General features: G+C 44.3%; 1 protein-coding gene across 2 annotated transcripts in view; it reads left to right on the top strand.

Moving 5' to 3' along the window:
• Positions 1-27,517, top strand: part of LAMA3 (laminin subunit alpha 3) — a 243,722-nt gene that overhangs the window by 88,697 nt on the left and 127,508 nt on the right. The window contains exons 12-19 of one of the 2 annotated variants that reach the window (XM_082418551.1): positions 11,134-11,268; positions 18,173-18,310; positions 21,056-21,102; positions 22,044-22,143; positions 22,846-22,898; positions 23,110-23,215; positions 23,959-24,058; positions 27,296-27,452. In XM_082418551.1, coding sequence (XP_082274677.1) covers positions 11,134-11,268; positions 18,173-18,310; positions 21,056-21,102; positions 22,044-22,143; positions 22,846-22,898; positions 23,110-23,215; positions 23,959-24,058; positions 27,296-27,452 — 836 coding nt within the window. Of the gene's footprint in view, positions 1-11,081; positions 11,269-18,172; positions 18,311-21,055; positions 21,103-22,043; positions 22,144-22,845; positions 22,899-23,109; positions 23,216-23,958; positions 24,059-27,295; positions 27,453-27,517 lie in introns of those variants that run through there. The other variant, XM_082418549.1, reaches the window with a different exon arrangement.

The raw sequence follows: 27,517 nt of genomic DNA, 5'->3' as shown, positions 1-27,517 counted from the left end.
GGCTGGGGAGAAGGCCTTGGAGTTGAGGAGAGAGAAGGTATGAAAGAGGCATCCTGCAACGCGGGGGAGTGAATGGGCTTGGGGAGTGTCACGGGATTTGGGGCAGCACAAGGGCTCACCTGAGGTCAGCTCTTTACCTTCCTGTGCCATTTCCTGCTTGCGCCCTGCCCACACCCAGCTCCTCTGAGCAGACCACGGCGCTGGGGTATTATGCGGGGTACTGTCTTTAGCTTTCATCAGACACTTGGTCACTTGGGGACAGTGGCTGTGCCTGATTCGCTTTCTAATCCCCACAGCACCTGCCGTGGTATCCTGCCCACAGTGGGTATCAGCAAGTGCTTGCTTAAATGTTTGTCATTTGACTAGAGTGGGACTCAGCTTTTGAGCCTGGATGATGACACACATCTCTGGTTTCCTTCCACAAACATGTTTTAGATCTTCCATTTCTGGTCTGTTTCCAGTAATCCCTTTGTTATCCCATTCTTTTTTCTCCCCAACTAGATTGGTGGTGACTTCAGGGAAGGAAATTTAACTGAACTTGAATGGAAGTTCAGACATCTATTACAAAATATTAGGGAAGCCTCAGAACACAGCCTCGAGAAAAGAAGTTTCAATTAGTGCAATTAGATTTATTTGGGCATTTGAAGGCACAAATACCCACTTCAATTTGGTTTCCACTAATGCATTTTACAAACACCCAATTTGGGGCCTAACTTCTGGCAGTGAACATTAGAAGCACAGACATCTCAACTGCCAGGAGACACACAGCACTGGATGATACCAAGTCCCTCCCACCCCAGAGAATTTTATTTCATTAAGGCTTATTAATGCTTTCGTGTCTTCTGATATAGTGGTTCTTAAACAGGGCTATGTTTTAGAACCCCATGCTTTTACAAAGTATAAATTCCTGTGTTTGACCCCCAGATCTTTTTTATTCCCCAATCAAATATTTTATTTAAAGTTTTCCATATATACATATAATTTCCTAAAGTTTGTTTATAAATTTCTTATGTATTTGTTCCTCTGAAGTTCCAGTGTTCTTTTTTTCTTTTACTCTTTTTTTTTTTTGGTTTCTGCACATACCAATTCCATGTTATGTTAATAACAGTGATGCTTTTTTCTAAAAAAAAAGTATAATTTTCTAATTATCCTAAAAGATTTTACTAGGCAAATATCTAATTATTTAGCTAAAATAAATGTGCTTGCATCCTTATAGGTTAGTTGGGCCTGAGGTCAGCTACACAAACTCTGAGAGGCTATTTTTGGAATGAATCTTTGCATACTCAAAGCACATGTAGCATAGTTCATTCTTTTTTTTTTTTTAAATTTATTTATTTATTTATGGCTGTGTTGGATCTTCGTTTCTGTGCAAGGGCTTTCTCTAGTTGCGGCAAGCGGGGGCCACTCTTCATGGCGGTGCGCGGGCCTCTCACTATCGTGGCCTCTCTTGTTGTGGAGCACAGGCTCCAGACGCGCAGGCTCAGCAATCGTGGCTCACGGGCCTAGTTGCTCCGCGGCATGTGGGATCTTCCCAGACCAGGGCTCGAACCCGTGTCCCCTGCACTGGCAGGCAGATTCTCAACCACTGCGCCACCAGGGAAGCCCCATTCTTTTTTTTTTTTTCTTTTTTTTTTTAAACATCTTTATTGGAGTATAATTGCTTTCCATTGTTGTGTTAGTTTCTGCTGTATAACAAAGTGAGTCAGCTATATGTATACATATATCCCCATCTCCCCTCCCTCTTGCATCTCCCTCCCACCCTCCCTATCCCACCCCTCTAGGTGGTCACAAAGCACCGAACTGACCTCCCTGTGCCATGCAGCTGCTTCCCACTAGCTATCTATTTTACATTTGGTAGTGTATATATGTCAATGCTACTCTCTCACTTAGTCCCAGCTTACCCTTCCCCCTCCCCGTGTCCTCAAGTCCATTCTCTATGTCTGTGTCTTTATTCCTGTCCTGCCCCTAGGTTCAACAGAACCTTTTTATTTTTATTTTTAGATTCCATATATATGTGTTAGCATATGGTATTTGTTTTTCTCTTTTTGACTTACTTCACTCTATATGACAGACTCTAGGTTCATCCACCTCAGTACAAATAACTCAATTTCATTTCTTTTTATGGCTGAGTAATATTCCATTGTATATATGTGCCACATCTTCTGTATCCATTCATCTGTTGATGGACACTTAGGTTGCTTCCATGTCCTGACTATTGTAAATAGAGCTGCAGTGAATATTGTGGTACATGTCTCTTTTTGAATTATGGTTTTCTCAGGGTATATGACCAGTGGTGGGATTGCTGGGTCATATGGTAGTTCTATTGTTAGTTTTTTAAGGACCCTCCATACTGTTCTTCATAGTGGCTGTATCAATTTACATTCCCACCAACAGTGCAAGAGGGTTCCCTTTTCTCCACACCCTCTCCAGCATTTATGTTTTGTAGATTTTTTGATGATGGCCATTCTGACCGGTGTGAGGTGATACCTCATTGTGGTTTTGATTTGCATTTCTCTAATGATTAGTGATGTTGAGCATCCTTTCATGTGTTTGTTGGCAATCTGTATATCTTCTTTGGAGAAATGTCTTTTTAGGTCTTCTGCCCATTTTTGGATTGGGTTGTTTGTTTTTTTGATATTAAGCTGCATGAGCTGCTTGTGTATTTTGGAGATGAATCCTTTGTCAGTTGCTTTGTTAGCAAATATTTTCTCCCATTCTGAGGGTTGCCTTTTCGTCTTGTTTATGGTTTCCTTTGCTGTGCACAAGCTTTTAAGTTTCATTAGGTCCCGTTTCTTTATTTTTGTTATTTCCCTTTCTCTAGGAGCTGGGTCAAAAAGGATCTTGCTGTGATTTATGTCATAGAGTGTTCTGCCTATGTTTTCCTCTAAGAGTTTTATAGTGTCTGGCCTTACATTTAGGTCTTTAATCCATTTTGAGTTTATTTTTGTGTATGGTGTTAGGAAGTGTTCTAATTTCATTCTTTTACATGTAGCTGTCCAGTTTTCTCAGTACCACTTATTGAAGAGGCTGTCTTTTCTCCATTGTATATTCTTGCCTCCTTTATCAAAGATAAGGTGACCATATGTGCGTGGGTTTACCTCTTGGCTTCCTATCCTTTTCCATTGATCTATATTTCTGTTTCTGTGCCAGTACCATAATGTATTGATTACTGTAGCTTTGTAGTATAGTCTGAAGTCAGGGAGCCTGATTCCTCCAGCTCCATTTTTCGTTTTCAAGATTGCTTTGGCTATTCGGGGTCTTTTGTGTTTCCATACAAATTGTGAAATTTTTTGTTCTAGTTCGTGAAAAATGCCATTGGTAGTTTGATAGGGATTGCATTGAATCTGTAGATTGTTTTGGGTAGTATAATCATTTCCACAATGTTGATTCTTCCAATCCAAGAACATGGTATATCTCTCCATCTCTTTGTATTATCTTTAATTTCTTTCATCAGTGTCTTATAGTTTTCTGCATACAGGTTTTTTGTCTCCTTAGGTAGGTTTATTCCTAGGTATTTTATTCTTTTTCTTGCAATGGTAAATGGGAGTGTTTCCTTAATTTCTCTCTCAGATTTTTCGTCGTTAGTGTACAGGAATGCAAGAGATTTCTGTGCATTAATTTTGTATCCTGTTACTTTACCAAATTCATTGATTGGCTCTAGTTGTTTTCTGGTAGCATCTTTAGGATTCTCTATGTATACTATTATGTTATCTGCAAACAATGACAGTTTTACTTCTTTTCCAATTTGGATTCCATTTATTTCTTTTTCTTCTCTGACTGCCATGGCTAAAACTTCTCAAACTATGTTGAATAGTATTGGTGAGAGTGGGCAGCCTTGTCTTGTTCCTGATCTTAGAGGAAATGGTACCAGCTTTTCACCATTGAGAATGATGTTGGCTGTGTGTTTGTCATATATGGCCTTTATTATGTTGAGGTAGGTTCTCTCTATGCCTACTTTCTGGAGAGTTTTTATGATAAATGGGTGTTGAATTTTGTCAAAAGCTTCTTCTGCATCTATTGAGATAATCATATGGTTTTTATTCTTCAGTTTGTTAATGTGTATCACATTGATTGATTTGCGTGTATTGAAGAATCCTTGCGTTCCTGGGATAAATCCCACTTGATCATGGTCTTTGCTCCTTTTAATGTGCTGATGGATTCTGTTTGCTAGTATTTTGTTGAGGATTTTTGCATCTATATTCATCAGTGATATTGGCCTGTAGTTTTCCTTTTTTGTGACATCTTTGTCTGGTTTTGGTGTCAGGGTGATGGTAGCCTCGTAGAATGAGTTTGGGAGTGTTCCTCCCTCTGCTGTATTTTGGAAGAGTTTGAGAAGGATAGGTGTTAGCTCTTCTCTAAATGTGTGATAGAATTTGCCTGTGAAGCCATCTTGTCCTGGACTTTTGTTTGTTGGAAGGTTTTTAATCACAGTTTCAATTTCAGTGCTTGTGATTGGTCTGTTTATATTTCCTATTTTTTCCTGGTTCAGTCTTGGAAGGTTGTACTTTTCTAAGAATTTGTCCATTCCTTCCAGGTTGTCCATTTCATTGGCATACAGTTGCTTGTAGTACTCTCTCATGATCCTTTGTATTTCTGCAGTGTCAGTTGTTACTTCTCCTTTTTCATTTCTAATTCTGTTGATTTGAGTCTTCTCCCTTTTTTTCTTGATGAGTCTGGCTAATGGTTTATCAATTTTGTTTATCTTCTCAAAGAACCAGCTTTTAGTTTTATTGATCTTTGCTATTGTCTCCTTCATTTCTTTTTGATTTATTTCTGATCTAATCTTTATGATTTCTTTCCTTCTGCTAACTATAGGTTTTTTTTGTTCTTCTTTCTCTAATTGCTTTAGGTGTAAGGTTACGTTGTTTATTTGAGACTTTTCTTGTTCTTGAGGTGGGATTGTATTGCTATAACCTTCCCTCTTAGAACTGCTTTTGCTGCATCCCATAGGTTTTGGGTCACCGTATTTTCATTGTCACTTGTTTCTATGTATTTTTTGATTTCCTCTTTGATTTCTTCAGTGATCTCTTGGTTATTTAGTAACGTATTGTTTAACCTCCATATGTTTGTATTTTTTACAGTTTTTTCCTGTAATTGATATCTAGTCTCATAGCGTTGTGGTCGGGAAAGATACTTGATGTGATTACCATTTTCTTAAATTTACCAAAGCTTGATTTGTGACCCAAGATATGATCTATCCTGGAGAATGTTCCATGAACACTTGAGAAGATAGTGTATTCTGTTGTTTTGTTTTGTTTTGTTTATAAATTTATTTATTTAATTTATTTATTTTTGTCTGCATTGGGTCTTCGTTGCTGCATGCGGGCTTTCTCTAGTTGCAGCGAGTGGGGGCTACTCTTTGTTGTGGTGTGTGGGCTTCTCATTGCGGTGGCTTCTCTTGTTGCGGGGCATGGGCTCTAGGTGCATGGGCTTCAGTAGTTGCAGCATGCGGGCTCAGTAGTTGCGGCACACGGGCCTTAGAGCACACAGGTTTCAGTAGTTGTGGCACACAGGCTCAGTAGTTGTGGCTCGCGGGCTCTAGAGTGCAGACTCCATAGTTGTGGCACGTGGGCTTAGTTGCTCCGCGGCATGTGGGATCTTCCCAGACCAGGGCTCAAACCCATGTCCCCTGCATTTGCAGGCAGATTCTTAACCACTGCACCACCAGGGAAGCCCTATTCTGTTGGTTTTGGCTGGAATGTCCTAGAAATATCAATTAAATCCATCTTGTCTAATGTGTCATTTAAAGCTTGTGTTTCCTTATTTATTTTCATTTTGGATGATCTGTCCATTTGTGAAAGTGAGGTATTAAAGTCGATTTCCCCTATTATGGCTGTTAGCATTTGCCTTATGTATTGAGGTGCTCCTATGTTGGGTACCTAAATATTTACAATTGTTATATCTTCTTCTTGGATTGATCCCTTGATCATTATGTAGTGTCCTTCTTTGTCTCTTGTAATAGTCTTTATTTTAAAGTTTATTTTGTCTGATATGAGAATTGCTACTCCAGCTTTCTTTTGATTTCCATTTGCATGGAATATCTTTTTCCGTACTCTCACTTTCAGTCTGTATGTGTCCCTAGGTCTGAACTGGGTCTCTTGTAGATATCATATATCACCCCCTGATCTTAAATCTAGATTTCCAGGGGTAAAGTTCAGGCTGGTATTTTGCACAGGTTTTCCAGATGATTCTGTCATATGTCTCTTGTTAAGAACAACTGCTCTAGTTAGTAGAAATTCCTATTTAGTTGTTGGCAGACTTTCCTGTAAAGATAAAGATAGTAAATATTTTCATCTTTGTAGGCAAAGTTGCAAGTACTCAAATCTGCTGTTGTAACATGAAAAGAATCATCGACAGTATGTATAATAAATGAATGAGCTTGGCTGTGTTCCAATAAAACTTTGTTTACTAAAACAGGGATGGATCTGGCCCTCAGGCCATAGTTTATAGATCCTGGGATTATATCAGCATCTCTGAGTTTGGGATTCCACAGCCAGGCAATGATATTTTACCAGGAGATTCCAGTGTGCAGCCCCAACTGAGAACTACTGGTTTAGAAAATCCATAGGCTCAATTCCAGACACTTGAACCAAAGGGGACATGAAGCAAAAGGACAGAACAATTTTGCAGATCAGAATGTTTTTAGATTTTTCGTTATATTTCATGACTGGATATTATTTGGAATTTCTGGGTCCAAGTGATCACTTATAACCACTTAACATTTATTGTTAGGAAGTCAATGTTTAGTAGACACATCTTCAAGGGCTCTTTTTGAAAATGACAGGATACACAAAACATTCACTCTAGAGGGACACTGGCCTCCGGGCATGGGCACAGTTTTATTCCTCCAAGTTCAAACAAAGAGCGGTGACAAGCAAAATCAACAGCTGCAGGAAGACTCCAGGTGCTTACCTTAGGAGATTGATACAGTCTTGGGATGATTTTGTAAAGCAGCCCATTTGGCCTGAAGACATGGCTGCCCAGAGGTTTCTTGACAAATACCATGAAAAGGTTTTGATTCCCCCATCACTTTGTAAGGAGCTACTTGCCATTGCCGAAGTATTGCATCAGTGTGATCGGGGCCGGGGCACATGCTAATGATGAGAACTCTGAGAGATGGGGCGACCGCCACTAGGGCATGCCTTCCTGCTGTCTCTCCCCAGGCTGGGCATTTCACCTGCCTGGCAGGGTGGGGCATTCATTGTTGGCGTGGAGACAAGCCAGATACAGCTTAGAGATGAACAGGTGAATTCTGACATCTCGGTTTGGCAGCTCTGTGCCAATAAAAGAAAATTCAAGGAATGGTATTTACCCAAGAGAATTGTCGTCTTGAATATTTAGCATATTCTTCATTCATTAAACTCCTATTAAGTGCCTCCTCTATACTAGGCATGGCCAAGGCAGCTGCCTGCTCACGGTCCCTGCTCCCTGGAAGCCCCCAGGCCTGTGGGAGACACACAGACAAGCAGTTATAACAGCAGGAGTTGATGCTATGACAGGGCAAGAACACGGAGCCATGGGAGCAAACACAAGGGGCATCTTTACAGCTCCTTACAGAAGGGAGGGAGGGAAGGCAGGAAGGCAGGTGGGAAGGAGAGAAGGAAGGATGGAAGGAACAGTGGAAGGAGGAGGGAAGGAAAGGAGGAAGGGAAAAGGCAGAGGTTCTAGAAGGGCTTCCTGGGACCAGGAGGAGGAGGCATTGAGGATGTGGCAGATCTGTATATATATGGTGACGATTTTACAGCAAGTGACAGGAAAGCATCTTGAGGAAGAGACACCTTTTTCTAGTTTGCATAGAGGTGCCACATGGGCTCTGGCAGCCTGAAGACTTTGAAGGGTCTGCTGTGTCACACATGTCGAGGACTTTGGATTGTGTCCTGAAGGCATTGGGTCACCGTTGAGGGGTTAATCTGGAAATTGATATGCAAAGATTGGCGTTCTAGAAAGATCACTCCTGACACCAGTGTGGAGAGTGGGTTGGAAGAAGACAGGAAGCAGACAGCCTTGTCAGGAGGCTCTTGAAATAATCCAGGCAAACGAGGATGAGGTCCTGGAGGAAGGCTCTGGAAGTCTGGAAGGAGAGGAGGATTGCGGGCGCTTTCCTGAGATATAAGCACTACGGCCTGGTGAGGAGGTGTGGGAGGTGAGGGTGGGGGAGAAGTGAGGGACCTCAGAGGTTTCTGGCTCTTGCACCGTGTAGGAGTATTTGCCACATAAGTTACGTGTCAGGTGAACATGGTAACCACTGCACTATGGAAACCATGCCTAAGTTAAAAAGTGAATTTCAGAAACAAATTTAGAAATGCATAGGCACTAGATGCTTTCTTTCTGTTTACAAGTGGGTGTAAATCAGGATTCCTTGGACTTCAATGCCATTGTAAAGTTCAAGTTGTTTACTGAATTCCAATGCCTGGTTTAATGCCAAGACTGTAACTGACAGTAAACCTTTGCATTTCCCTGCGGTGTTCTCAGCCTGTGGGCCCCTGGCATTGGGGCCTTGTATGGCAGCTGTGATGGATGGCAGCTGTGATGAATGGCTGCTGTGATTGACAGCTGCTGTGACGGACAGTCAGGGCGGTGCTCGTGCCAGCCTGGGTTCCAAGGCTTCTCTTGTGATGAATATGCCCTTGGACACATCCAATGCCCATTTTGTCAAGTTAGGTGACTGTTGAAGTATAAACAAGTTAGAGATTATGCAAAGACTGTAAAGTTGCTCTGATTTACCCTGATCTTTTCTTTCTTGATTATTGTAAAAAAATAATTCCACAACTTTGTTACTAACCTTTTACCTGAAAAAGGGCAAAGGGAAGGAGTGGGATTTAGCTAACTTTTCAGATTATCTATTATTTTAACCCTTGTAGAAAACCTTTCTGAAATGCATGAGACTTCCCTTCCTTGAGAAGTAGGGGGAACCCAGTCAAATCTTTGAGTCTTTCAGGATCTTCCTCAAGGGACCATGTTGCAGGTTTAGATGCTAGTGTTCTTGGTTTTTTTTAATCTTTATTAAGTATAATTGCTTTACAATGTTGTGTTAGTTTCTGCTGTACAACAAAGTGAGTCAGCTATATGTATACATATATCCCCATATCCCGTCCCTCTTGAGTCTTCCTCCCACCCTCCGTATCCCCTCTAGGTGGTCACAAAGCACCGAGCTGATCTCCCTGTGCTATGCAGCTGCTTCCCACCGATGCTAATGTTCTTGATAGAAATGTAGATGTTTTAAATATGAGAATGGTTTGAATACATACACTAATCTGGAACATACCTTGAACACAGCTTTTAAAATCAGTTATCAGCTTGTATTCTTGGCATTATAGAAAGGGCATGGGCTTTAGAATCAGACAGACCTGGGTTCAAAGCCCTACTTAGCTCCTCTGGCTGTGTGACCTTGGGCAAGATAATTAACCTATCTAGCAACCTAAATGTCCATCGACACATGAATGGAGAAAGAAGATGTGGCACATATATACAATGGAATATTACTCAGCCATAAAAATAAACGAAATTGAGTTATTTGTAGTGAGGTGGATGGACCTAGAGTCTGTCATACAGAGTGAAGTAAGTCAGAAAGAGGAAAACAAATACCGTATGCTAACACACATATATGGAATCTAAAAAAAAAAAAAAATTGTACTGATGAACCTAGTGGCAGGGCAGGAATAAAGATGTAGCCATAGAGAATGGACTTGAGGACACAGGGTGGGGAGAGCAGGAAGCTGGGGCGAAGTGAGAGTAGCATGGACATATATACACTACCAAATGTAAAATAGCTAGTGGGAAGCAGCTGCATAGCACAGGGAGATCATCTTGGTGCTTTGCGACGACCTAGAGGGGTGGGATAGGGAGGGTGGGAGGGATGCTCAAGAGGGAGGGGATATGGGGACATATATATATGCACATGGCTGATTCACTTTGTTGTACAACAGAAACTAACACAGTATTGTGAAGCAATTATACTTCAATAAAGATCTATTAAAAAAAAAACCTTTCTGAGCATCTTTTTCCTCAACCATAAAATGCTTACCTATCTTGCAGGGCTTTTGCTTGACTTCATTATTTAATCCATCCATAATAAAGTCAAGCAAGAGCCCTGTCTTCTTGAGAGATATTTATTGATTGAGACATACTGTACATGGCAGTGGGAGTCCTGAGGTGAGCTCTCCGTAAGTTTTCAGTTTGATAGGTGTTTCCTTCTTCTATTGCTATGTAATAAATCACCCCAAAATTTAGTGGCTTATAACAATAAGGGTTATTTCTCACAATCCTGTGGCTTGGCTGGGCAGTCTTTCTGCCAGACTTGCTGAAGGGTCTGCTGGGGCTCGGTGTCTCTCTCCATGTGGCCTTTTATCCTCGATGAGGTCAGACAGGGTACCTCCCTGGTGGTCTCAGGGTTCCCAGAGGGTGAGAATGGAAACCACAAAGCCTGTTGTGACCTGGGCTCTGAAATCCCGCAGCAGCACTTTCCTCTCATTCCACTGGTCAAAGTCAGTCATGAGGCCAATAAGTGACTTCAGTAATTAAAGTGTGAAAGACTAACACAGCTAAATAGAGAGTGGGAGAGGGAAGGGAGAGCTGCTGGTACAGACTGGGTGGGGAAGGCCTTCCTGACCGAGACCTGAAGGTTGAGAGGGAACCAGGGGAGGGGTGTTACCTGCCGGCCAGAGCAGAGGTGCTGGGTTAGGACTGGGAGCAGCCTGCCTGCTGGGAAGGGCTCTGCCTGGAGGATTGAGACAAGCCGAGTGAGGTCCCCCAAAGCCACATCTGGCACTTATTAGGGCTACATGTGTGTTCGTCTCTTTTCTTCTGAAAAATGGAGGTAGGAATATGTTTAATTCAAGATTGTCATTCGATGGGAATCTTTGAAGTTGAAGTTTTACTAAACAAGGCTCAGTTTGGGGAAAAAAAATTGTTCCCCCAGGGGTAGGTGCTGGAAGATTGTAGGTACTTTGCAAACCAGTGCCTGTCCTGGGTGTTTCTGAATGGTATCTCTGGTCTTTCCAGGAGAGATGTTTTACTCCCCTTAAGATGCAGTCTTCTGGGTTAGGAAGGTATATAAACCATAGATTACTCAGAATCTGTGGGTGAAGGGATGGAGGATGGAGACCCCTCTGAAAAATCTCTTCCCCTTCGCAGGCTGTGACTGTAACCTGGCCGGAGTTCTCCCCGAAATATGTGATGCCCACGGGCGGTGTCTGTGCCGCCCCGGGGTGGGGGGCCCTCGGTGCGATGCCTGCCGCTGGGGTTTCTACTCCTTCCCTATTTGCCAAGGTAAGTGGGCCCCACTTACGTAGTGATCATCAGTCCCCCGAGGTAAGTTTCCCCCTGAGGAAATGCAGAGGCTCTTTTTGGCAGAGCTGTGTGGCCTGTTGTTTAATAAACGAGCCCCTGGTCTACATATGTATGTTACATGTGACTGTCCTCAGGGCCAGGCCATGTCACCTCCCCTCCTTTGTCTTTTCAGCCTTACTCTTCCTCCTCCCAGGTGGTCAAGCCCATGGGCTCTGGAGTCAGCACCTGGGTACAAATTCAGGCTCTGGACAGAAAGTGGTACCTGCATAGTGTTGAGGAAACTGCCAAGTAGACAAGGGTGGGGGGCAGGGTGTTCTGGGAGAGGGAACGGCACGCACAAAGCCACAGACTTGGTTTGCCTCTTAGTCCCCCATCCTAGTAAGAGTCACTGAAGGCGCCGGAGGGGAAGGGGAGGAGTCTGGCCCAGTCCCTAGAGCATGATGGGTGTGCAGTAAATGTTGGGTGACCAGCAAATGAATGAATGAATTTGCCCCCGTTCTTCTCCTCCGCCTCCTTCCCATTACCTGCCATTGTTCTCCTCGGTGGCTAATGTCGTAGGGAAAATGAGGGGAGAGGAGAAGGGAAGGTGATCAGTCAGGGCTCAGGGCTGGAACTAAACCCAGCAGGGACTTGCTGTGGGTTATTAGGTGCTGACCGACTCACTTAAGCTCCAGGCTGGGCTTCCAAGGAGGCTCCTGGTGTCAAGCCCAGACTCCTGCCATGCAGCTCAGCGACAGGGGGACTGCGGTCCTTCTGCCTCCATGGCCATCCAAGGCCCCCAGGAAGCCAGCCAGGGCACAGCAGCAGAAATGCTCAGCCTTTCTAATCTTATTCAAGTAGTTATTTGCAAAACCCGATTGGCATCCAGAGCCCAGCTCCAGGAGAATCTGGGAAGTGCTGTTTCTAGCTTCCAGCCTCTGAGCACAGCAGGAGGGTAGCATCGGTATGGAGGCATGTCACCCATGAGGGCGGCCACACTAAGGAGCTGGGAGAGTGGGGCAGGAGCAGGAAGGTCCCTCCCCGAAGCAGGAGACAAAGTGGCAAAGAACAGGGTTCGCACTAGCTATCAACTTGGGCAAGTTCTTACCCCCTCTGTTCCTCAGTTTCCTGGTAATAGTGCCCGCCCTGTGACATGTTGTGTGGGTTACGTGTGTACTGATGTGTAAAATTCTTAGAGCCCGGGAAGCACTCACCTGTACGGTAGCTGCTATTCCTTTAACCCTCCTTTCTCTGCCTCATACTTTCCTCTACATCATTTTAAGAGCCTGTAGCCTTAATCCTGGTTGATCTCCCTGTTTGCATAGATGTCTGTGTGCCATATCCCAAGCCCTTCTTTTTCCTCCTGCTCCCCTGACGTGTCCTGGACCTCTATCCTCTGCCCCACTTCTCAGCCTTTGCCTCTCGGGCCACAGAAGCTCTCGGCAGTCCCTGCCCAGAGATTTAGGTCACCTGGCGGGTGGAAGGGTAAGGAAAGGAAGGGGTATCTTTTGTTTCTCTGCCTTGACTTCAACCAGAGAAGTTCAGTATTAGAATTTGGAATGCCCAGTGCATTTCCTGTGGAAACCTCAGTACAGGTGATGCTTATGTTGGAGTTGTATGAATCATACTAGAGGCAGATTCAGTGCTGAGCTGGCACTATGGTCTGGTGTGGTCACCTTGTCCTTGTACATATATTGTTTCTGTTGAAAGACATCCCAAATAATGAAGTTTTGGAGCATGAGTTGGGGGTGCTTACATTTCTATTTTAAGCTGGAGGCACTGAATCTCTCATTGACCAAATGAAGAAGAACTAGCAGGAGGGAGACGGGATGGAGGCCTTCCATTTCAGGGTCCACTAGGGGCCAAGTCTAGAGGGACTTATGTGGGGAGCGGGCAAGGTTAAGAGTAGTGAAAATGAGGTCTGTCGGACAAAAGCAGGAGGAGAAGATTCAGGGCAGCCTCATTCCTGGCGGGGTGTAGAGGTGTGCCCTAAAGTTTGTTCTTCCAGATTTGAACCATTAGGCTCTGGAAGCGTTTGGGATACTCCTACATTCTGTCAGCAATGGTCTCCCTTCTCTAGTGCTTGCTTTTTCTAACAGCTTTTGTGATCTTTTAAATTTTTTCCTCGGGGGCAGCGCTGAAGCCAGTGGCTGAAGCCCAGACATGCTGAAATCTGAATCTGGTCTAGCATCAAGGTCTGACCCAGTATTTTGTGATCTTTCTTAGATGAAGTTGATTGCTTGGCCCATGGAATTTTAGAATCAAACCAGTGTGGCCCCAAATGCTACATCAGATGGTCCGGTATATTCTAGCCAAAAAATGTTTGTGTGGCTTTGCTCTATATTGCTTTAAAAATTTAAAAAGTCTTCTTAAAAAGAAGTCTAAAACCCTTCTCAATTGCGCTTTCCAACTGCAGTCCAGCGTTTATGTTTTGCATTAACTTAATTTACTCCAGACTTTAAGCACAAGGCTATCTCCTTCTCAGTTTGTTTTTGACTCACTCAAGTGCCCTGCAATTTTTTCTTGTAGCTGAAAGTCAAATCGTAGATGTGAGACCACATAGAGAATTGTCTCTGTGTATTTCAGTTTTACGTTTGTGTTGACGTCTGACTCAGCTCTTTATCTACAACCACAAAACACACCACGACTCTCTGGGAACTTGGTCCTTTGGGGGTTTACTGTTCCCTTTTCCTCCTCTCCGTCCGTCGTCATTCCTGCCTTCCTGACCTGCTTCATTTTTCTCTTCCTCTTCTTTCCTTCCTCCTCCCCCTTTTTTTTTCTGGTGCAGTTTGCTAAGTAGCAACTAGTCAGCACTTAGAACATAGGCCAGGAGGGTGGGAGTGTGGAGACGGCGGTCCTCCCATGACTTGGCACTGAAGGCACTCAAAGTGCAGCTGCCCCCAAACCGCAGTGGCCCAGGGCCCAAACTGTCCCCATTGTTGTTTGCTCTAGTCTTTGGGTTGTAGTTGCAGACTTTTCCTTAGAAAAGTCCTGGCAACATATGTTACCAGTGCAAGATTAACCTCCTTCTGCATGTCAGCATATTCTCCGACAAACTGGCCCCGGGAAGAAGCCAAAGGCACCGGCAGATGGCAGAAGGCACAGCAGGGGAAAGTTTCTGACCTGGGATGCTCCCGGGAGAGCCCTCCCGGCCTTTCCAAGGGAGAAAACAAAATCCATAGGGCTGGACCAAGTTCTGTGCAATTTTGCTTTGAACTGGCCCTTTGCTTTGTAATTCAGCGTGTATCTAGGAGAACACTGAGGTGATTGGAAGAAGCCTCGGGATTGTCTGTAGATCTGATCTGCTCTCAGCCCAGTCAGCCAGAGAAGTGGAGGGTGCTAAGTCTTGTGGAACTGAAATGTTGGCTTTGCGGCTCTGAGCGAAGAGCGCCAAAGAAGGCGCCAGCCTGCTTTTCCAGCAGAAGGAAAAGCTCTAAAATCACGCGCGACGAGAACACCCCTGAAACAATAAGGAGCTCTGTTTCCCTTGCAATTTCTGTGTTGTCTAGTGCTGTCGCCTCACTCTGTGAGCTTATCCGCTGCAGGGGAAGAAGCTGGCATCCCTCAGAGCAATCCCTCTCACAGGCAGCGCTGCAAGAGTCAAGGAGAGAATGCACATCAGTAGAACTACAGGGCTGGACCTGGAAGAGCATTTCAATAGCTGCTTACCCCTTCATTTAACAAACATCAGTTTGGCCTGTACTAGGGACCAGGACTGTGCCTGATGCTGGAAGATTTGGGGGAAGCACAGCAGACAAGCTCCCTGATTCCCTGGACCTTTATTATCTTTTTTTTTTTTTTTTTTAATACTCTTTGGGAATAAAAGTGTCTTAGAGCAAAAGCACAGTGAGGAGCAGACGAGAAGAAAATACTCCAGAAACTCCGAAGGACCTGGCTCAAAACAAAGAGCAGAATTCAAATATTCGTAAAGACTCATAGTATTTCCAAGGGTGAGAAAAGGCTGCCAGTGTTGGGGTTCGGGTTTGGGATCTGACAACTTTCATTGATAGTTGGATTGAAATGCGAAGTGTGATGCCAGACTGAGGAATTCAGGATTTAAAATAATGTACCTGCGTTTAAGGCTGCATCTTTGTTTTCGCTTCTGGAGTGTTAACCGCGTCTCCTGAGGCACCCTGGACAACCCCTATGGCCCTGGGAGTCAGGGTCGGCGTCACCCACGTGTTGCTGGCTGGAGCTGCCACCTCTGTGCTCCAGGCTCCTGCTGCTGCTACGCCGACTGCCTGCACCAGTGTTTCCTCTCTGCCTTCACTTTCCTTAAAGGAAGAATAGCAGAAAGAACCTGTGTTAGGGTTCTCCAGAGGAACAGAACCCACAGGATATGTGTCTGTATATATAGATAGATGTGGGTATAGATAGATAGATTTATTTTAAGGGCTCGGCTCCCGGATTGCAGGGGCTGACAAGGCTAAAGTCTGCAGGGCAGCAGGCTGGAGACTAGGGAGGAGGTGATGCCGCAGCTGGAGCCCACAGGCCTTCTGGAGGCGGAATTTCTTCTTCCTCTGGGACCTCCCGCTTTTCTCGTAAGGTCTGCAACTGATGGGATGAGGCCCACCCACTTCGTGGAGGGTAACCTGCTTTACTCAAGGTCAGCTGATGTAAATGTTTGTCACGTCTAACAGAACGCCTTTACAGCAGCATCTAGACTGGTGTTGCGCAAACATCTGAGCCCTATAGCCTAGCTGACATGAAAACATTAACCATCACAAAGCCCAAGAACGTTTCCTCAGTAATCTGACCCCAGGGAGGGACTTGATCTCTGCAGACCGGCCTGCGGGGAACATGGGGCCACGAAGGAATGCTGACCTAGACAGCAGAAGAGCTGAGTTCTTGTCCTGCTGTCTGCCAAGCGCTGGTTGAGTGGCGCTCGGCCCGTTTCTTCCTCTGTCTTATGTTTAGTTTCTCGGCACCATGTCGGTAACGCTCTAGCCCCTCTCCTGGAGTTCTAGCTCCATGTGGTCAGGGAATGTGTGTTTCTCATATTTGCCTCCACCCTGACACCTGGTCACGGGGCCGTAGAACACAATAGGCCTTCAATCGAGGTCTGCTGGATGGATGCATGTAAAATAGGAGGGTGGAAGGATGGTAAATGCTCCTAGGCCTGCCACTTCCTAGCTGGGCCTCTCAGAACAAGTCACATAGCCCGTTGAAGCCCCAGGTAACTTGTAAATGAGAAAACGAGCCAAATTCCCTTCCAGCAGTGAGTTTATTTTGTGATTCTAGTGACAACTCCGGTAAACGCTACCACTGTTATTATCACAGAAAAGCACCATCAGAGTAACTCACCGCTTCCGGGCCTGGGCCAAGTGCTGTCAAAGAGAATGCAAATGGCATGGTCTCGTCCCTGTGGGAGCTCTGTGCTCCAAGGCTTAACGATGTGGGCCTTTACAGATCCTAAGGATGCCTGCAAAGAAATCACTGGAATTGGCACTTTATCTCATCTTTTCTTTCCCAAGGCCTCAACGAGTGTGGAATTTTTGAAACCTTGCAAACAAGGTCGTGTGTGTGTGTGTGTGTGTGTGTGTGTGTGTGTGTGTGTGTGTGTGTATATATATATATTTTTTAACCGCATACACTGAATATAAATTTGGAAGTCAGGAATACTAATCCACTGATTCCCATTAATGCAGCGTGGGATGGTGTACAGAGCACATCCCAAGCACAGGGGGACTTGGATGATCACAATAGTAATGTTAGCAAGAGTGAATGCTCACTGAGCAAGCACTGCACACACTGCCCTTCTTGTCTGTGGCTGCTGATTCTCTAGTGATCTCATGGGACGGGTACTGTCATCAGCTCGTTTCTAGAAGAGGAAACTGAGGCTTGGAGAGGCTAAGCAACGTGCCCGTGATCACACAGCTATTAAGTGGCAGAGCTGTTACTTGAATCTGGATGTGTCTGCCCCAGAGACTGAAGCCCTTTGCTACAGGCTAATTCGGTGACCTTGGACAGACATGTCACTTAACTTCTGAACTTCACTATGTAACCCTGGAATTCAACGAGATAATCTCTCCAGTCCCTTCCAGTTCTTAGGGTGTTAAACCCTCCAGCTCAGGAAATAGTGGGCCATTTCCACCGCTCTCCTCTCCCCAGAAGCAGGTCCTCGCAGAGTGAGTGCTGAGTGAGGCTGAGTAACTGCCACCCTGTGGGAGGTTAGCTGCAGGGACCTGTAGGAACCTGACCCAGTAGGAAGGAGTAGAGAGGGGAATGTCCAGAATCTCTTCTCTCCATCCACGCGTGTTTAGTCACCTGCTTGAGGGGGAGGAAGGGAACCTGGGATGCTTTTCCTGTCTATTCACAACCCTGCCTGCATCACTTTTTTCATGATTATTCAGTTACACCTGACCTTGAGAAACTAAGTATGAGGAGAGGGGAAAAAGGAGGGGATCACTGTAGGCCAATCTGGACTGGAATGGTTTGCACTTGATCCCCAGTGGGATGTAGAATTAATGTGGCCTCTCCGTTGACTCACATCCCCAATCAGTGGTTCCCTGCTTCTTCCTCTGATGAGCACCATTACTGAATGCAAGAAACATCCCCCAAATCCTCATCCACGACCAGCCAATCTTGGTCAGTATGAAATATACAACAGAAAAAACCCAGCATTTACTGATTGCTCAGTATGAGACAGGCATTGGACCCAGCTCCTTCAAGTATTATCTTTATCTAATCCTGGCAACGATCTTATCAAGTAGATGCTAATATTATTCCCATTTAAGAAAGGGGAAACTGAGGCTTAGAGCAATCGAGTGACTTGTTTCAAATTCCATGTCCGATAAGAGGTGGAGCTGGAACTTGCATTTGGGTCTTTCTGGCCCTGCCTCCATACTCTTATCCGGGTCCTGTGCCCTGCTGCCCTGGGTCTTACTGAGGTCTTTCCATCCAGCCTGCCAGTGTTCAGCCCTTGGTTCCTACCAGACGCTGTGCAGCCCGCTGACTGGACAGTGCGAGTGTCAGCCGGGGGTCACAGGACAACGGTGTGACAGGTGTCTCTCAGATGCCTCTGATTTCCCCCACTGCCAAGGTAGGGAAGACATCAGAATGCCGGAGGGCGGGTTCCTCTCTGAAGTGTGTGCGGGCAGCTTCCCAAAGAAGCCTGCAGACCCCTGCAGGCCCACCACTGGTCACTGCTACACTTTTGACCCTAATCTGCCTGGTTCCTCCCCAATTTGAGTCCATTGAAAACGGGTATACCAGTTATACATCTTAAAAGAAATCTAAAAATGATTTATTCCTAAAATTTTAAAGATTATTTCGTGTGCTATAAATTTGTGTTTCTTCTTTTTTTTTTAAATATTTATTTGGTTGCATTGGGTCTTAGTTGTGGCTCGCGGGCTCCTTAGTTGTGGCATGCAAACTCTTAGTTGTGGCATGCATGTGGGATCTAGTTCCCTGACCAGAGGTCTAACCCGGGCCCCCTTCACTGGGAGCGTGGAGGCTTAACCACTGCGCCACCAGGGAAGTCCCCATAAATTTGTGTTTCTTGACTTGCATGTAAATTCTCTGTGTAGCCGTGTGGCAGAGGTGACCCCTTTTCGCTAAGCTGAGCATTCTTGTCCCCCTTCCCAAGGCAAAGTGGCTTCTCTCTGGTCCTGGGCGGCGGCACCGATGTGGCTGCCCCGTAATTTCCTGCAGGTGTTCTAACAGGTCCCCCTGCAGGCAGGCAGAGCAGGGCTTTGCTGGGGTTCTGCTCCCCTCTTCTCTTGCCTGCCACTGGCCTCCTGGGGGATGGTGTCATCACACATCAGCCCAGGTGTGAGGGGCCAGGGAGTGGGGTGGACCAGAGTCTATTCAGTTTGGAAAGAGTGAGCCAAGGATTGAAACACTGTCCTGAGTCGGTCCTCATGCCTGCAATGATACGAGAGATGAGAGTGTGCCGGGCTCGGTGACTCAGGGCACAGACCAAAGATGCCCAGGAATCTCCTTGTGCCCCCGGAGTGTGCAGGCCCCAGTGGCAAGTAGCTCCTGACTGCTGCTTTCAGAGACCCTTTCTCTCTTGAGAAGCGGGTGTTTGTGAAAGGCTGACCCAGACTTTGTGTCAGGAGACTGTGGTTTTCTCAGACCCCTTCCTGCTCCTGATGGCGCTTGGAGCCTGGCACGCGGAACCATCTGAAGACAGGGCTGCTGCTCCAACTTGATTCCCCAGAACCTCGCTGACCAGAATCCTCAAGAGACCAGGCTTTCTTGCCGGTGGCAACAGTAGCCAGCAGTCAGAGGGGACTGCTCACTTGGGAGAAGGCCTGGAGGTCCCTGGAGAGGGAGGCTGTCCCAGGCTGGGTGTCCTCACCTCCCCGGGGTCAGGAGTGGTAGGAAGTGCTGAGCAGTGGGCAGAGGGGCTGGGCAGCCAGGACAAGTTCCCTGGAGCTGGATGGGGCCGCTGGGCAGCTTGGGGAGGAGCCAAGGGCTGGGCGGGGCCAGGCTGGAAAGCAACAAGGAGCTGGAAGGTTGTGTTGGCTTGTTACCGAAGAATTCAGGAACATTAAAAAAGGAAGAGACAGAGGGCTTCCCTGGTGGCTCAGTGGTTAAGAATCTGCCTGCCAATGCAGGGGACAGGGGTTCGAGCCCTGGTCCGGGAAGATCCCACATGCCGTGGAGCAACTAAGCCCGTGCGCCACAACTACTGAGCCTGCGCTCTAGAGCCTGTGAGCCACAACAGCCCGCGAGCCACAACTACTGAAGCCCGCATGCCTAAAGCCCATGCTCTGCAACAAGAGAAGCCACCACAATGAGAAGCCCGTGCACCGCAACGAAGAGTAGCCCCCACTCGCCGCAACTAGAGAAAGCCCGCGTGCAGCAACGAAGACCTAACTCAGCCAAAAATAAATAAATAAATTTGTAAAAAGAAAAAAATGGAAGAGACAGAGAGAATATCATCAAGGGGGAAGTTGAAACAAAGAGAGGAGACAATAAAGGCAAAAAGTCTAGGGAGCAACATGTAAGAAAACAAGATCATTTATGGGTTTATTTAAATTATTTGAAAAAGAAGGCTCAGAGCAGGCTTACCCAAACTTTCTTCATTTTTATTATTTATTTATTTATTATTTTGGCCTCACAGCTTGTGGGATGTTAGTTCCCCGACCAGGGATTGAACCCAGGCCTTCGGCAGTGAGAGTGCCAAGTCCTAACCACTGGATCGCCAGGGAGTTCCCTCTTCATTTTTAATGCCGTGTGATAGTAATGCTGAGACACTGCAAGACCCTAATTTGTTGAAAAGAGATTATTACATTGGGTTTGTGATACTATATTGACAAAGGCAAGAAAGCAAATTAATTAATTTTAGAAATAATTTTAATACAGGTGGAGAACAAGGGGGCTGTGATAGTTAAAGAATTGTCTTGAGTCACTAAAAAATATACTTACAAATTCTGTAACATCTAATTGGACAATTAAAAAATCTCTCGGTACAATACTGCCCTCTTCTGGACAACCATAACAATGTTCAAAATTCTAGACTCCTTTCCCCAGTCTCCTTTGTTATCAGTTGGAAGTGAACTTTTAGTAGTAGGCAGGGAAGAGAGTTGTTCAGTGGCCAAAGGGGTGATTTGGGGATTAAGGACCATGAAGATTGTTCAAGGTGTCTTCTTCTGAATTACATGCAAAGTCCTTGCCACCCATCTATCAAAAAATACAAATGTAGATGCAGCAGTTTTAAAAACAAGTAAAACTTAAAAAACAAAAATAAAACCAAAAACCCCTCAAAACATCAAAACAAAGGGACAAACAAACGTTAAAACCCCAGACATTTAAACCACTTCTAAATCATATACAGGCTCCAGCAGTGTCTGTGACCCAGCCGGAACCCTGGACTCCAGTTTGGTAAGTAGAGGATTGTTTAAGGGTTGCGATTCTAACTATTGTTCTGATACTTATTTGAGACCGACACATTTGGGAGCTTCCTGAAATTAAAAGTAAATTAAAATAAGACCTGAGGCCAAATAGCTTGAAGAGACCATTGCTCTTTTTCAAAGTGCATATGTGATACTGTGATCTTCTGCCCAAAACAAAAGAATACGGTTTATTTAAACTTTGAATTGTAGAGTCCTAGCATTACTCTGAGGGCGTCGCCACTCTGGAAACCTGCACATAAGCCTGCCATACATAATTAAAATTAAGAAAATCAGAGGCCAGTACACATTTAATTAAGCTGTGTACAAAGTAATTGCAATTTATTTGCTATTACTCCAAGCACAATACCATGGCATTCTGATTCATTTTCTAAGCACTTTAGAAATTATCTGTCTTCTTGGCCTCAGAGCTTGGAGAAGCTGGAACACCAGGCCCTGGAGGGAAAGGGGAGAGACATTTTGCCTTTTCACTATGGGGCTTCAAGATGTTTAAGCAAGGCAGTGACTCTGGCATATTATAGACACACTTGCAGATAAACATAATTTTCTACTACCTCTCAGCATGTTAAATATTCAGATATTTTCCATTAAGATTTATAGTCCGTGCTGTAACAGAATCAACAAATAATGACAATGTTATAAATGAGTCATTAACATTTTTTTTCTTTTTCTGAATTTTCCAATTTTGCTTTAACCACGTATATGGCTTATGTGTATAACAAATAAATAAATAATAAAACAAAATCAATTAGCAGACTGTTGAAATCAACCCAGTACTTTTATTCCGCCTGGATACACTTAATTTACATTTCGTGACCAAAATATATTTCTGTGACAAGCTTTGTTCAGAACACTTGTTTGGAAACCTCTTAATTCTGAGATGTCAAGCATTAGTTTGATTTTCTTTTAAAGGGGCATTGCCGATGCAAGCTTCATGTTGAAAGTCCTACTTGTAGCATCTGCAAACCATTATATTGGAATCTGGCCAAAGAAAACCCCAGTGGATGTTCAGGTGAGGTTTCCTACGAACAATATTTTACTATATTGTAATTTCCTCTTGATTTTCTTTACCTCAGTGACTCAACTCACAAAAGAGCTATTGATTTAATCTGTTCAGTTTGTTTGAAATTCTGTATAAATGTCTTGATTTTTTTTCCCCCACTTTTGGCAGAACTTCTGTCATTTTCAAAATCTCAGCAAAGGATTTATATCCTGTTTCCATATGCATCATGTTGTTTGAGAAAGCAGCTGCTTGATAAATGGTTTTTCCGCCTTGTTTTTATAATCTACACTTCCCGGTTTAATTTTATTTTCATTTTATGCTTAGATTGAAGCCAGTATAGGAACTTGGAAACACCAAGCTTCAGATGGCTAAGTGGAGTGAATATCTTTTAATAGGGTATATTTTCATGTAAGCATATCAATAATGACCTTGACATTAGAATCATTTAAAAATCCCATGATGTTGTAGCTTTTGTCTTTTATGACTGGTCATAAACAAACCAGTACTCCTTGTAGATAGATGGTATTGATCTGGCTGCTGGCTTCTGCTGACCCCAGAAAGCAATTCAGTTTTATGCCTGACTGCTGCAAAGTGGAGTTCTGCTGAAGCATGCTAGAAAGTGATTGTAGTATTGCTGGTGTGTCCTGTTTCCAGAGCCGGAACTGTCCTTTTTTGTAACCTTGGTCCAAGGATGCTCTCTTATCTTCCCAGAATGCCAATGCCATGTGGCGGGTACCGTGAGCGGAATTGGAGAGTGCGGGCAGGTAATGTGGGCCTATTTTTCCTGGGATGCTGGTAGAATATACTAGCAGTTAATTGTGGGGTTTCTGCCGGAGGGTGTTAGTGCCATCTTCATGAAAGTTTTCAGATCCTGGCTATCCTGCTTCATATGACACAATGAGCCAGTTTGAAATCTTGAAGATTAGCAAATTCTGTAATCTCACCAAATGTTGTCACTCGCTCATTGTTCTGCAGTTAGATGGTGACTGTCACTGTAAGTCCCATGTCGGTGGTGATTCCTGTGACACATGCGAAGATGGATATTTTGCTTTGGAAAAGAGCAGTTACTTTGGGTGTCAAGGTAAATCCTTCCAGGGGGTTCTGAGTAAGGCAAAAGGACAAAAGATGGGCAAAGACTGGCAGAGTAACCTTGCTTCTGAGTTCACTGTCTTCTTGCAGACTTTCTGATGGATGGGACTGAAAAGATCTGTCCAGGGAAATTGGCCAAACATTCCCTTAAAACTAGAAATAAATTGCAAACAGGGCTGCTTCCACTTTTCTTCTACCAGCACACTGTTGGTTTAATTATAAAAAATCATAATTGGGATGCGGGGGACCCATAGGGGAGATGTAAATAACATCAAGACTTAGAGATTTTAAAGATAAATTTTGAAAGATTAAAAAATCTCACACAATAATATTGTGTGATAATACCATGTTAAGTAATGAAGTTGCAGGAGCCCCACAAGGCTACTCTGGTATCTTTCAAGCAGCCTCTCCTTAACACCCACTGTTTACAGTAGCACTATGCTGTGAAATCGTGTTTAGCTCTTGGGCTGCTGTCGCCTTACATGGGACAACAGTGTTGGAACTGGCCTACAAGTGCACCTCCAACTTTCAAGTGGACTCTTGGGGGGACTTGCTGTCTTACTTTGGGAGGTTCCTACATATTTCAAACACCTGCCAGATGTGAGGTGTGGCAAGGGAAAGAAGGCGCAGCCCTGCAACCCCGGGCTTCCTGATTTCCACTTCTCATAGAGGGAGGGGAAGCCTCCGGCATGGAGATGCTTTGATGGGTGACCACTGCTGTTTCCCGACTCTCAGGGTGTCAGTGTGACATCGGTGGAGCCGTCACCCCTGTGTGCAGCGGGCCCTCCGGAGTCTGCCGGTGCCGAGAGCACATCGTGGGGAAGACCTGCCAGCGGTGAGTCTTCACGGAGGTCCCCTCCATACTGACGTCATGAAGGCTCTCTCAGAGTCCTGTCTGTGCCGGCAGTTCTGGGGCAGAGAGAGGCGGTCCCCAGGTGAGAGGGCCAGTGAAGCTGTACTGTCATTTGCCATCTGGACACTTGTCACTGAGGCCAATTAAAACAGGAGGTAAAGTTGCCCTAAAGACGGTTCCACTTTGTAGATCACAGAGTGGCCTCACTGGAAAGTTCTCAGAGGTGCAAAAAGCCAAGTGGGCGAGACTTGGGCTGGATGCACGAGGTGGGTTCCCACAGCTGAACCTCCACGTGGAAGTCACAGCCTGGAGGAGCCCAGCAGATGCAGCTCCTGCTTCTCCCTCGGGATCCGTGACTGTGGGGGTGGGGGTTAAGACAACTTTAGAAGTGGGAGGAAGTCCCTCATCTCATGCAGAAGCAAATCAAAATGAACGGGAGCAAGGGAGCCAAGTGGAGACTGAGGTCCCAGAGGGGCTATAACAGGTATGGAGCACGCTGCCTCTGTCCTGCCTGTTCAGCAGTTTCTATATTTATCTGAAACCATGATCCATCCATAATTGTTCATTAGTGGAAGGAAGAAAATTTTTAATATTCTGACTTTTTAAAAAAAATAATATTTATTTATTTTTGGCTGCGTTGGGTCTTCGTTGCGGTGCATGGGCTTCTCACTGAGGTGGCTTCTCTTGTTGCAGAGCACGGGCTCTAGGCACGCGGGCTTCGGTAGTTGTGGCACACAGGCTTAGTTGCTCCGCGGCATGTGAGATCTTCCCAGACCAGGGCTCGAACCCATATCCCCTGCATTGGCAGGCGGATTCTTAACCACTGAGCCACCAGGGAAACCCTCTGACTTTTAATCATACACTGAAACTCTTGTGAAATGCAACTTCTAAATCTCAAGTACCTTCACTACTTCTGCATTGTCAACAGGTTAATAAAGAGATCTTTAACGTAATCAAGGCGAACCATATGTACTGGGTTGGCCAGAAAGTTCGTTTGGATTTTTCTGTAAGATGTTACAGAAAAACATGAACGAACTTTTTGGCCAACCCAGTACTTAGAATGATGCTTCTCTCCTTTTCCTCGATGTTTCCAACATTTGAATTCTCAGGATCAGAGCAGCTCAGCTGTGCTTTCTTCCATTGTTTCTAAATGACAGTAAAAGGGGCCTCATAGTAAAATGTATGTGAAGAAAGGCACGTCTGTAGTTTTGTTTTCCTGCAGATGAGCGAGGTTCACCATAGACCAGAGGAACTTCATAAATTGGCTCAGAAACATTTTCAACCCATGTTTTACCTCTTCCCGCCTTCCTGTTGATAAAGTGAGCTTTCCCCCTACTGAATCAGCCTGAGATTTTCTCCTTCGAGCTATGTAGGTGATTGGCTAATTTGAGGGTTGAAATAATGCATCAGAATAAATTACCCACCCTGAGGCCAAAATATTGACATTACAGCCAATACATATATATATGGAATTTAGATTATCCTTTGATTTAGTAGTAAATGATAAATGAAATGAAAGGATAGCACACCAACAACATAGATGCCACAGCACCTTTTTCCAGGTTGATAAATTTTGCGTCTTTTTGTCCTAAATTCCTCCAAATGTTTGTTTACGGTATTATTTGTGTATTTTTAGTTTTTCTTACAAGTTTAGAAAGCATTCACATTCACTTTGTTTTCTAAGTAGTTTTTGTGATAACGTAATATGTGTTACATTGTAAAATTTTAATAAGTACTTAAAAGTAAAAAGGCAAAGGAAAATCTTCATTCTGCCGCCCAGAGATAACCCCTTTTAATATTTTTTGTATATTTTCTAGGCTTTTTCTATGAATAAAAATTAGTATTGTATTTTATCATATAATTTCTATCAATTTTTTCACATGATATCATGAACATTTTCCATTATAATTAAGTAGTGTTCAAAATATTTAATGGTTACATAATATTTAATAATTTCTTTATTTCATAATTGTACATATATTTTGTTTCCAAGTTTTCACTGTTGTAGACATTCTTTTATGTTAATTTTTTTTTTTTTTAATTTATTTTTGGCTGCGTTGGGTCTTCTTTGCTGCGCGTGGACTTTTCTCTAGTTGCTGTTGTCTTCATTGCGGTGTGCGGGCTTCTCATTGAGGTGGCTTCTCTTGTAGTGGAGCACGGGCTCTAGGCACGTGGGCTTCAGTAGTTGTGGTGATGGGCTTAGTTGCTCCACGGCATGTGGAATCTTCCCGGACCAGGGCTCAAACCCATGTCCCTGCATTGGCAGGTGGATTCTTAACCACTGCGCCACCAGGGAAGCCCTATGTTAATTTTTGACCCTATAAAATCATTCTTTAGAATATATTCCCTGAAGTAGAATTTCTATGTCAATGGGAATGAACATTTTTAGGGATCTTCATAAATTACCTCCATAAATTACATTCATAAATTACCTTCATAAGTTGTAAGCATTCCTAATTCTACTTGCAATATAGGAGCATGCCCTTTTATTTCCCTTGACTAATTGGTCTTTATGGCTTTAAACCCACTAACAGCTATTAGCTTGGGACTGGATTGTCAAAACACTACATTTTGAAGAACTTCAAGTAGTTTGAATATAAAATGTCACACAAGCAATAGAATATTTTTGATCCCTCTCTGTGACCACCATCATCAGACTCTTGAAAGGAATCCATTTATAGGCATATAGTTTAAGAGAAAACAAGACATAGAAAAGTCGTTCTAATGATCAAAATATATATGTATATGTAGAGAAAAATGTATCTAACTTGTAAACTTGGCATACGAAGTATTTTATGTCGTGTTCACTATGATATCTGCAGTGCTTAGCAACAGTGCCTGGCAAAGATATTAATATTTGTGTAATCAGTGAATATGAGTATAAATGAATGAATTTATGGTAAATAGCCCAATTTGACTTTGCTAAATCGTTGGCAACCATTTAAAACATTTTAAAGGGTGCTACCACTATGGGCTGTTCTCAATGCTTTTCTCACTTGACTGCTTGGAACGAGTAGTGTTGGGTGTTTTCTGTGAATGTTTACATGAGCGAAAGCAATCATTTAGAGAAAAAGCAGCCCCCCCCCAATTTGTCCTTATTTAATGTGCTCTGTCAATTTGGCGGGAGTTCTTTCAGTGATAGCTATTGGGATTAAAGGCTATCCAGATTATCAACGAACCTCACTTTCTGTATCCACATTTACATTTTATTTATAAAAGACCTGAAAACAACTACTATTTCCCGGATTTGCATCATATGAGGTATGAGATTGAAGATGGCACTACACCCAATGGAAGAGCGCTTCGGTTTGGATTTGATCCCCTGGAGTTTCCTGAGTTCAGCTGGAGAGGGTATGCTCAGATGACCTCGGTACAGGTGAGCAGCCCGGAGGAAGCAGCCTCCGGGTAAAGCAGCCCATACACTTGCCCACAGCCCTCTCA

Source organism: Balaenoptera physalus (genome assembly GCF_965194825.1).
Source record: "Balaenoptera physalus genome assembly, chromosome: 12".
NCBI classification, from domain to species: domain Eukaryota; kingdom Metazoa; phylum Chordata; class Mammalia; order Artiodactyla; family Balaenopteridae; genus Balaenoptera; species Balaenoptera physalus.
Note: the sequence above shows the minus strand (reverse complement) of the source record. Positions and strands in the feature narration are given on the sequence as shown.